We start from the raw sequence: 12,108 nt of genomic DNA, 5'->3' as shown, positions 1-12,108 counted from the left end.
TAAAATGGGAAGTTGAACAAAAATGTGTAAGTGGGTAGACATTTGTTAATTTAAGATAATGACGAACATGCAACCCAAGTTGTTGATTTTTTGTCTTGCTACCCCACAAACACAATTATCATTCTCTATGTGGTCCAAACAATACTATTGATAGGATCTCCTTTGCCCATATCGGAGATCCCAGATCTTGTATATCTGTTGTGTGCATCCCCAGGACCACTTCCCATAATTTCATTGTATGTTTTTTCTTTGTGAATCCACATCTCAATTTGATCATGGTATATCATAATCATTGTAGCTTTCATTCTTTTTTATTTTGCTTAATTTGAGGGTAACACTTTGGTGAAAGCAAATGGTTTGGTTTATAAGATGAAGTGTAACCTCAAACACTTGAAGACCCTTTTAAATGATAAAACCATGAGAGTATTTGGTCCGGAATGGATAATACCTCAAGTTGATTAGACTGAGCCAAACCTCTCGCGCCAACCTCTCTCGCCTCATTATTTTACTTCCCATCTCATTCTCATCGCTATCAAATTCTTCAAATCATAACACCATGGGAATATACAAGAAGTAAATTATTAGAAGCAATTTTAAATCATGATCAAGATTTCCAACAATTCAAATTAATATGTGGCGGGATTCAATTTGGATGAACTAGAGAGAATGCAATTTGAATTTTATAGATTAAATATAAATTATTTATTAAAAATTGATGAATTGAATAATATAAGCAAATCTCAATCCATAAAACATAGTTTACAAATTCAATATTGAGTATCGTCCGTAGAAAAAATGTCACGCACACTTTAAAAATTTAAATTTCATTATGTAAAATTTGAATGTGTGACAATTAACTAAGCTTATTTTAAACACGAGTGGTCATGTGTTAACTTTTGCCCTAATTTGTTATGTCGTCAGGTGAAAAAATTGTTGTATGCACATGCATGAAATCCCGCATTTAAGCCCATATCGGATATCAAAAAATCAAGCTCGTATGATATCCTTATCAATTAAATTCCTTACGAAAAAAAAATTAACAGAAGACATAAATGGTTTTATGCATTCTCTTAATATCACATATCGATTGTATAATTGTATTGTGGTTCTCTATATTATTTTTAATTAATTTAGTTGAAGCTGGCCTGTTGAGCCTTCACGAGCCAAGCTCAGAGTGCCACGTGACCATATTTAAAACATAAGCCTTTCCTTCATTTTGTATACACATTAAATCATTAATTATGCTTTTGAATAAACAAACATAATTAATAAGCTAAAATAAACCATATTATTAATTTAGTGCTCAAAAAGGCAAGATTAGCATTGACGATGAACACCAATGAGTGGATTGTAAAGGGCCTTTTTTGTTTCGTTGTACACACCAACCAATAAGAGTTAATCACACACACACAAATATATACATATACATATACATTTACATACACATATATATATACACTGACAGAAGACAGAGACGTCTTTTTTTGGCTTGTGGGGATACACGTGTCAGAAAAGTAAAGGCAGAGCGTGGCCAGAGTGTGTCCGTTAATGATATTGGGAAAAGCAATGACTTTCAAAATTCCCGCTGTACGTTGCCGTCTTGACCTTTTGGCGCCATCTGAGACCTACAGATTTATTTATTTATTTTTAAAGAGAGAGCACAAAATTTTATTTAATCTTCACATATGTATTGACTCCTACACAAGGACTGCATGCCCCAAGATCAAAGCGCCTGAACATAACCAAGTCTCAACATATCCACTGAAAATGGAGACCCGAAATTGACCCGTTTTACTCTTGTAATGTTACTGTTAATAAATGTTGAAACAGTAACATATGATCTCAAATTTGTGATAATATTGAAATAGTAACATACAATCCCAAATTTGTATGATATCATATTTGAACTCCGATTACGATTTTATATCTTAGATTACGATCTCATATCTCATATTAGATTTCAAATCTAACAAGATTAAGACGAACACTAATAAAAATAATAATAAGAAGAATAAGAATAAAAAAATAAAGAAGTTAATTGTCGAGATGCGATGGTGGTGGAGGAGCGACGGTGATCGAGGACCGACGGTGACGATGGTGGAGAATGAGGTGGACCGTGAAAATGATGGAGATGGAGAGTAGGTGTCTTAAATTTAGGTATTTTTTTATGTCGATGGTTATTAAAGAATAATGATAAATGTGAGATTATATCATTTTTAAAATAAGTACTTATGTAAAAAAAAGTATCAAAGTATTTTTTTTCTTCGACGTATGTGTGAAACTTTAATAAGGTGGGTAGGGTACTAAAATGACATTTGCCGTACATTTACAGTGTAAGCAATCACTTTACAAGCCCATGGCCCCTAAAAAACCCAACAAACTCACGGTCTGGGCAATGGTTGACTCAACAAGCCCTTAACCTTAGGCCTTGGCGTTTTGACAAGCCCCACCTCTTCAACAGGCTAGCGCAATGCTTAAGCCTGAACGTGTGACCAAGTCACATGCACCATTACCTAGAAATACCAGGGTCCCCTCCACTTTGGAGTGATTCCGTTTTGAATGTATTAATTTCTCTCTCCCTCTCTAGTTATTTTCTTTTAGTATAACATTCAATTACGTTACTAACTTGATGGACAGAGTTTCCCCGATCAATATCACACCGACGTCAAACTTTCAATTGGACGATTCTATCTTTGACCTTGAAAACTACTGGTTGCCTCGAACGACAATACATTGTAGCTTCCTATGTCTACAATAGGGTTAACCAGCTCTATTGTAGAAAAAATGTGTGGCTTCAAATGGCAGACATTAACATTTATGATGTCCACGCCAACGGGGCCATACCCTAGACATTTTGCTTGTATACATCGTACTCAACACCGACACCGTACCCTAGCAGATGTGTCGGAACCAGAGAAAATGTGAAAAAAATATTTCAGAATTATATATACTGTATTCGCCATAGATGGATCCAAAAGCTAGCTCTACTTCACGATCTATATATCCGCGTCAAATTCCAGTCAGTTCGTGTTGTCTTCGAAAGTCTCCTTGGCACAAACTTGAAAGAGTGACATCTACCTGACACTAAAACTTTAGTCATGGTGTGACTAGTGAGATTTGCTTGGCCACTCGAGGGATACACAGGTCTACAAATATATTGTATATATATGAATGTGACTTTGTAACTTAATTGCTTTATGGGTGTTTCTATGATTATTTAATTGTCTTGTGTTTTGTAAAATATCTACCATTTTGAGGAGAGAAACATGGGTCTTATCTCTCTGTGGGCAAAGAGACGGCGATGAAAGTGAACAATGTTAAAGCCAGCTTAAATTCACTATCTTGCGATTTTTATCTTGGCTCATAAGGCCTTTTCTATGTGAATCGGAGAAAGAGTTGAAGGTGGTTACCTCATCATGTTATACATAATACACATGAGTTGTAAGCAAGAGTTTGGGTTGTGGAACCACAATCTAATAATTATGATAATTAAATTAAATCTTGAATCGATCATACATGTGAAACAATAAAAAGATCTTGACTATGGAGAAACTCATAAGTTGTCTCCTGAACCGAATTGAGTTTTTTTTTGGTAATTGAGAACAACACTAGACATTGACAAGCATGTCCTTTAAACAATTGATACGTACATAAACTCGAGTCGTCAGGCTCGAACACATATAAATTTTTCACTTAACGATGATAAGTTTGGCCAAATCTCAATACGTGTTCATAGGGGTATTGCTTCTAGGCTCATAGCAAAAATAAAAATTATGATCTGTCGAGTTCATACGATTTGACGAAAAAAATTTACCAACTAACCTATCATCCAAGTGGTTTTCGAAACTGATTTCGGTTATAATAAAATTTTCAATCAAAGATAGATACTCAATATTTCTTTTGCAAGAAAATGAATTCAATCAAACAATTTCATATGGTGTAGTCCACACAAGCACAATACTCTAACGCAACGAGTGGTTTATTTGATGGGTTAACAGAATGTAAAATGATAAATATTTGGTCCCCAAACAGTAAATATTTATAGTTGGGATCATTGGGCCTCAATTCCCTTGTTCAGTCCATACCCATGCGCACCTGGCCCACTAGCATATAACCAAAAAAGGGCCCGGTAGAAGAACAGAAGAAAATATAAAACGGTGCGTTTCACTTCCACAGTGATTTTCCTTTCTTATTGGCTTTCTGACCTAGATGCTTTTAAACCCATCTTAAACCCTAATACCCCACTCTTCCTCATCCTCTGCAACCACAACTGGAAACCCGAAAATCCGGGTCGTAATGCCCATCGAACTCCTGCCGCATCTCCGGCTCCTCAAACATTCTCTACCTACGATGAGGCTCGTACCCTCCGTTCACTCATCTCGGGCGATACCCATTTTATCTCTTGTATTTCCCTTCAAGCTCAGATACAATGCGTTAGGTCCTCAGTTCTGTAACCAACTCCGTGTACAGCGTTTATCCACTCGACCATTCCGGCCTAGAGCTGGGTCGAGCTCGGAATTCAGCCGTGGTGGCAGAGACAGAGGAGGAGAGGTTCGTGCTTCGAAGAGTCTCATTGATGACGAGGCTGAGCTCAGTGACTGGGTCAGCGAGTTGAGTAAGACTGGCTCGTTTCGTGGCCGAATTGCTAGTGATGACGATGGCTTGGATGATAGAGGCCGTGGTAGAGGGAAGATCATAGATAGGAGTGGAGAGAGGAATCGAGATTCATTCGCAATGAAGAGGAGAAGGGAGAGTGACTCTGACGAGTTTCGCGAGCCAAGTAGAGGCAGAGCTAGGAATTCGTTTGAGTCAAGGAAACGGGATTCATTTGCAACTAATACGAGAAAAGAGAGTGGTTCTGACGATTTCCGCCAGCCAAGTAGAGGGAGAACTGGGAATTCTTTTGAGACAAGGAATAGAGATTCATCTGCAACGAAGATGAGAAGGGAGAGTGACTCTGGCGACCGGAGTAGAGGGAGAAGTAGCAATTCGTTTGACTCGAGGAATTCACAGGGAACGAAGAGATTTGATTCTCGGTATAATGGTGGTGATTCCTTTCAAAGAACGAGTAGCGGAATGGGAAACAGGCAGAGAAAGCTTAAGCAATCAAGCGACGACGACGACGAAGAATCTGGCGAGCGTAGTAGAGGGAGAATTAGCAATTCTTTCGATTCGAGGAATTCACAGGGAACGAAGAGATTTGATTCTAGGTATAGTGGTGGTGACCTTTCCTTTCAAAGAACCACTAGCGGAATGGGAAACAGGCAGAGAAAGCTTAAGCAATCAAGCGATGATGATGACTCTGGCGATGATGATGACTCTGGCAATGATGATGAGGAGTTGCAGAGCTTAAGGGTTGGCTTTCAGGATTTGCTTAGTGAGGACACTGACGAGGAGAGTGACGAGGAGGAGGGTGACGATGAGGTTTTAAAGAAGAGTAGAGGTTCTTTGTTTGGAATGGATAAGGAAGTTATCCCCAATAATACACCGAGTTCACCTGGAAAGTCAGGTTCTTACTTAAGTGAGACTAGGTAAGTATAATGTCTGTTTCTGCGTGTGTGTGTCTATTCATTTGGTTTTGCTTGTCATGGTTTGTTTAAGGTTGTTATTTACCTGCTGCTTTACATGTGTTTTCTGTGATCTGAGACGAAAAGTTAAATTATTGAAAAATAGCTACGATAACCGGGAAGTGAAGTTCAATTATGAAAGTAATATCTGTGCATGCTGGTTCAACTAAAATTGTAATAAACTCTGAATAAATTGAGTTATGTCAAAACCTGTTGAGAGACAATAAGTTACTAACTCTCCATACGAAGGTGCTGAAGTGTGCTTTGCTCATATATTTTTAGCTGAAATATTTCCTGTAACAGTGCTTCCTCCAACCGAGGAAATTGAGTTTTGCCTCAAGAATTATGATGGTTTTATAACCTAGTTTCTATTGTAAATGGGTTTATTAGCACCAAAGAAATTTCAGTACTTAGTGGTAGCAAGGATTGCATATGACTACACTGGTGTTCCATCTGCAGGTTTCTGCACCTGGGGTTGTCTACTCTATCGCACCTGGGGTTGTTGAGACCAACTAACGGGCAAAATAGATGTGAATTTGGATAGATTTGAGTATCAGCTGTGTATTTCTTGATTAAAAATGTTGATGTGGCATCACGAACCAGTTCTATCTATAAAGAGCAGGTCTTTATTTTAACTATTACAGACCTGTCTTTAAATTGGATACCATAATCACAGCTTTGCCATTCTGTAATGCATTGTTATTTTAAAGCTTTATCTTGATCCTGCCATGCATCTCTTATTCCATTTGTACAATTCTATGTATGTCCTACAGATAAAACCAAGATATGATGTAACAATGTAACATTTAGCATATTGGATGGGTCACGAATGATAGCTTATTTGTTGTCAAAACTAGATAATTCGATCTATCCCATGTATATTGCCTATTTTACTGCTGTGCTTCTTTTTAATTTTTAGAGATTTATAGTTGTATTTTAAGAATGGGACTCTGTGGATGCCTGCAGATTCGATCAGTGCTCTCTTTCCCCTTTGTCATTAAAAGGGATAAAGGATGCTGGTTATGAGAAGATGACCATGGTACAAGAGGCAACTCTTCCAGTTATACTCAAAGGTCTGTTTCTTTTTATATTGCATCATCAACTTCTGTGCTGAGAAGAGGAAGAGTTTCCTGTCGGTTGTACTAGCTTATAGACATTTTAAATGTGGACTAGTTAATGTGCCAACTTCTCTTGAAAATTTGCCTCAAAATCAATTTTTGAGCGTTCTATTTAGAGAGTTTGATATTTCCAGTTCTCATATGCGCCATCTTGATTTGAATGGTGCAATGTATGGTGCTTTGAAATTATCCACCAACAATCTGGAACTGGATTTTTTCTCTTTCATCACATGCCTTATTTGTCTTTGAGATGGTAAAATGCTTGATTCATTTCATTTACAGGTAAGGATGTTATGGCCAAGGCTAAAACAGGAACTGGAAAAACAGTCGCATTTCTAGTAAGAAATTGTTCTCTCTTCATTTTATCTCTTATATAATTGCATGGTCACAAGTTTAATTCCTGGAAATTGCCTCTTCACATATTATGTGGGAGTAAAGTCTACATACATCCTGCATGTCCTTGATCCCGCCCACTGCGGGAGCCTTATGCACGGGAGTTGTTTATCATATAAGTGTATGTAGGCATGTTTAACCATGGGAAGATTGTATTTATTTAAGCTTTCGGCCTAACGGCCATTGTGATTTGCTAATGACCTTTACTTTTATAAACAATTTTATTTCTCAAGAATTCTGTTTCTATCTATAACTATATGTCATCTTTTTTCATCAATGCAGCTTCCATCCATTGAAATTGTTTCCAAATCACCAGCTGCTAGTCTTGACCAAAAGCGAACCCCTATTTCTGTACTTATAATATGCCCCACTAGAGAGCTTGCAACTCAAGCTGCTACAGAAGCTAACACTTTGCTGAAGTATCACCCTTCTATTGGTGTTCAAGTTGTGATAGGCGGTACAAGACTTGCTCTAGAACAGAAACGAATGCAAGCAAACCCTTGCCAGGTAGTTTCTTATTATTGCTGAAGAACATGTATCATGTGTTGAATGAAATTCCCTTCCTGAGGCAGACGCCTTAAAATGTTGACTGAACAAATAGTTTTTAACTGATCCATATCTTGTCTGGTCCTCCAGAATGAGTAGTGACATAAAGTTAGATTATGGATGCTAGCTTCCTTCTACCAACTGTGATATTCCACTTATGGAACCACTGTTAATGATTGATGGGACATTTAACTCTTCACAATGTGCATATGTCTCTAAATCTGGCTTAAAACAAATATGAATTGTCTTTTTATATGAGTTATTGTACATTGTTATTCCTTTCACACATTTAAAACTCTCAGATTCTTGTTGCTACACCTGGAAGGCTCAGAGATCATATTGAGAATACTGCAGGATTTGCGACAAGGCTGATGGGTGTCAAAGTCCTTGTACTCGATGAAGCTGATCATTTGCTAGACATGGGGTTTCGTAAAGAAATTGAAAGAATAATTGCTGCTGTTCCAAAACAGCGACAGACTCTCTTATTTTCTGCCACTGTTCCTCAAGAGGTTTCTTTCTTCGCCTTTAGTTTGCCTTGTAGCATACAAAGTATCATATCAAAATTCTTAAGATGCTTTTGTCATGAAGGTCCGTCAAATTTGTCATATCGCTTTGAAAAAAGATCATGAATTTATTAATGCTGTTGAAGAAGGCAGTGAGGATACACACTCACAGGTAGGTTCTCAACTCTTGTCGATTTTCCCCCAAATATAATTCTGACAAATTATAAATGTAAAAGAGAGCCCTGTTCTCACATTTTGGATGTTTCAGGTCAGACAGATGCATATGGTGGCTCCACTAGACAAGCATTTTCCCCTACTTTATGTTCTTTTAAAAGATCACATTGCTGATAATGTTGACTATAAGGTATCCACTTTGGTTCCAACCCTTTCTTTGGGCAATCTTAACTAGCTCTTTAGGTTGTATTTTATTTTCTCTCTCTAATGGGCCATACTTATTGATTAAAATGGACATATATTGAAAGTGGCTATCAGCATAGTTTGTTTGAGCGCCCCTGATACTTGTCAAGACTTTCAGAAACTTCTAAAAGTAATCCAATCATTGGTTTCCTCAGATTCTCGTATTCTGCACAACTGCCATGGTCACAAAACTGGTTGCTGACCTTCTTGGTGAGCTGAACTTGAATGTTAGGGAAATCCATTCCAGAAAGCCTCAGAGTTATAGAACCCGTGTGTCTGATGAATTCAGGAAGTCAAAAGGTCTTATTCTTGTGACTTCGGATGTATCTGCACGTGGGGTTGACTATCCAGATGTTACTCTTGTCATACAGGTAATCTTTGTGAAATTGTACTACTGGGCTTTTCAGCATTTCTGCTCTTGCCCTCTTATTTTCCAGAATTATTTCTCGATTTGAGCTAACCTGAACACAGGTTATTTTGGTTTTTAAATAGTTAGATTTGTTAGGGAAAAAGGTTTGTCTTTTTTTCCCTGATATCTAATCTATAACTCTCTTTGTACTTCCTTCTATCCCACTTGTTGGGTACATGCTATTATTTTTTGCGTGGTCTTAGCTATTCTAACACTATTTTCATTATTTTCATGCTCTTAGCGATCTAAATTTACAAATACTTTGTAATCCCAGGTCGGGGTGCCTTCTGGTAGAGAACAGTATATTCATCGACTTGGTCGAACTGGGCGTAAAGGGAAAGAAGGGGAAGGGATATTGTTACTGGCACCTTGGGAGGAATACTTTCTGTCTACCATAAAGGAATTACCAATAACGAAAGCTTCTGTGCCTTCGATAGATCCAGACACAAAGAAAAAGGTCAAATATTTTAAACTTTCGTAATTTTTTTCCCGATCATATGTCCTATGTTCCTTTTTGCACCCTGAAGCATATGGTATCTGTTGCCATGACAACTTACAAGTTGAATGATAAAACAAATACTGAGTAGTGGTACATGTCCTTTGCAGGTGGAAGAGATGTTATCCCGTGTAGAGATGAAGAACAAAGAATCAGCCTACCAGGCCTGGCTTGGTTATTACAATTCCAACAAGAATGTGGGCAGGGATAAACATAGGCTTGTGGAGCTTGCAAATGAGTTCAGTCGAAGTATGGGACTTGATAACCCTCCAGCCATCCCTAAGCTTGTCCTTGGCAAGATGGGTCTCAGGAACATCCCCGGATTGCGCACCAAATAGACAAGTTCTTCCAGTTGCCTGGATCTTCAAATTTTGTCAATACGATCTTAAAGTTATTATTTTCTAAGATTCACACAGGATACAGCTATGAATTGTCGACCAAAAACTTTGGTAAATGTGATCAATTACATTTCTGTAATGAAATATTGCTGCTGTATATTGTAGTCAATTGTTTCATCTGAAGAGTCGCACCCTACTGTTGCATCCTTGTTACTTTTGACCGTACCTTGCGATTTTCTTGTTAGTTGGAATGAAGAGGGCAAAGAAATGGGTCAAATGATGCCCAAATTCCCATTACTGGTTCTTAGATATAGCTTTACTTCTTATTTTTGGGATGTAGGCCTTCCATCTTCAATCCCTGGGAGCCCATCTCGTAGATTCCCCACAATCTGTGGCCAAATCTCAAAAGAAAGAGTTCGTGCATACCAAGAAAATACAAGGGAATACAATTTTGCAAAGATGTTTCAGTAAAACCATGCATTCTGGAGGATATGGACCAGATTCTCCGCATATTGGATTACTTGACGTGTTCTGAAGTTGCAAATGCACCTGAATCAGTGATTTCACTGGGAGCCTGGAGAGGATCTCAATCGTCAATTCTTTCGGGATCTCAACTACGGAGGCTGCCATGAAAGCAAAAGCTGCAAGCTTTTGTGGTCACCGGCTAGAGATGCAAAAGTACAAACGAATATTTCTGTTCTGGATTAATATATGGCAAAAATATACATTTTGTCCCTCATCTATACCCTTGATTTCATTTTTGTCCTTAAAACTTTTTTTGATATTAAGATTGTGCCTCAACTATTCAAAGGTAGCCCGTTCGTCCATTATGACTTACTTGGATTGAAAAATATAGAGTGAAGTTAATGGAGGGAGAGTTATGTGAGGGAAAGTTATGGGAGGGGATTACTTTGACTCTCCCTTACTTGGATAGGATAGAAGGTAGATAGAATGGATGAGAGTTAATGAGAGGTAAGAGATGTAAGTTATAAAAATAGAAGTTGAAATAAGTGAAAAATTGAAAATTATTCTCTCATCTCGCAGACCCTCAAATTGAGGGGTCACGATCCAAATAAGGTGAAATTACCCTTCCCTCCTTAACCCTCGTCACTTAACTCTCCAAAACATCAATTCAAACAAACTCTCAAATGATTCCGACATAAAAAAAATTCATATATGACATCTCAAATGACGTAATTTTTACACGTCATTCCATTTGACTTAAAACTTTACACTTATCATTTCACAAAATCCCTAAAATACCAAACTTTTCAAAATCCCCGAACTAATGGGTTTAAGTTTTCAAAAGTTCAAACCCACTCAAATTCAGATTAATTTATTTATGGAGAGTTTATATACAAACCCATGAATTATTCTCTACAAACATGACACATTTTAAATTTATTATTTCTTTATTGCCAGCTCAAACTTTGAATTCACACTCCACAGACTCATAAACTTTGTCGGTGTGAATTGTACTGCACTGCTGCTTTGCTTGATTGAAAGATATATGGCGAAAATATATATTTGGTCCCTCCACAATATCCTAATTCATTTTTATCATTAAATTATTTTTTATCTTAAAATTGTCCCTCAATTATATTGAAAGTGAAATTTTTTTTTATTCTAAACCTATTGAACTATACATGTATAATTTTTAGAACATAAATAATTTTTTTTTTTGCCTCAAATGTGCTACAACGGTGGCTGTCGTAGTTTTTACTATAGCAGACCCCGGCACCCTTAGTTCTTATCAGTAATAACGAATAACTAAACACTTTTTTGTCCAAACCCGCTGCATTCAAGATAAAAATGGTGCTTTTTGGTAGTGATGAATACCCACCCCGACCCATAAGGCCCAAGGTAGAACTACAACCCAGAAAACCGGCTTACTAGGTGAGGGTGCATTGGATCCTTATAAACTAGAGTTGGTAGCCCTATTTTTTCAATGTGGGATACTCATCAAACCACTCCCCTTGGACAGTCGACGTCCACGGCGGCTACGCTCTACGCTTGCCTGGCGGCTCCACTCGCCCTTCAAACGGCAACCCTCTCCGCAAACGCGACTCTCTTAGCCGCTCGCCTGGCGGCTCCACTCGCCCTTCAGAGGGCAGCCCTCTCCGCAAACGCGACTCTCTCAATGAAAGCACCAATGATGAATACCCACCCCGGCCCATAAGGCCCAAGGTAGAACTACAACCCAGAAAACCGGCTTACTATGTGAGGGTGCCTTGGATCCTTATAAACTAGAGTTGGTAGCCCTATTTTTTCGACGTGGGATACTCATCAGGTAGGTCCGACTCCAAACACACGCGGAGGCC

General features: G+C 38.0%; 1 protein-coding gene across 1 annotated transcript; it reads left to right on the top strand.

The window, feature by feature from the left end:
- Positions 1-4,221: 4,221 nt before the first annotated feature.
- Positions 4,222-10,081, top strand: LOC120003694 (DEAD-box ATP-dependent RNA helicase 31-like). Its single transcript, XM_038852724.1, has 10 exons — positions 4,222-5,531; positions 6,534-6,640; positions 6,968-7,023; positions 7,361-7,585; positions 7,927-8,133; positions 8,213-8,299; positions 8,396-8,491; positions 8,700-8,915; positions 9,228-9,410; positions 9,560-10,081. Exons 1-10 carry the CDS (start codon positions 4,297-4,299, stop codon positions 9,785-9,787), a joined length of 2,640 nt encoding a protein of 879 aa, XP_038708652.1. The 5' UTR covers positions 4,222-4,296; the 3' UTR covers positions 9,788-10,081.
- Positions 10,082-12,108: the final 2,027 nt, after the last annotated feature.

The sequence above is a fragment of the Tripterygium wilfordii genome, chromosome 8 (assembly GCF_013401445.1).
Source record: "Tripterygium wilfordii isolate XIE 37 chromosome 8, ASM1340144v1, whole genome shotgun sequence".
NCBI lineage: Eukaryota > Viridiplantae > Streptophyta > Magnoliopsida > Celastrales > Celastraceae > Tripterygium > Tripterygium wilfordii.
This window is presented reverse-complemented; position numbering and strand designations above follow the sequence as displayed.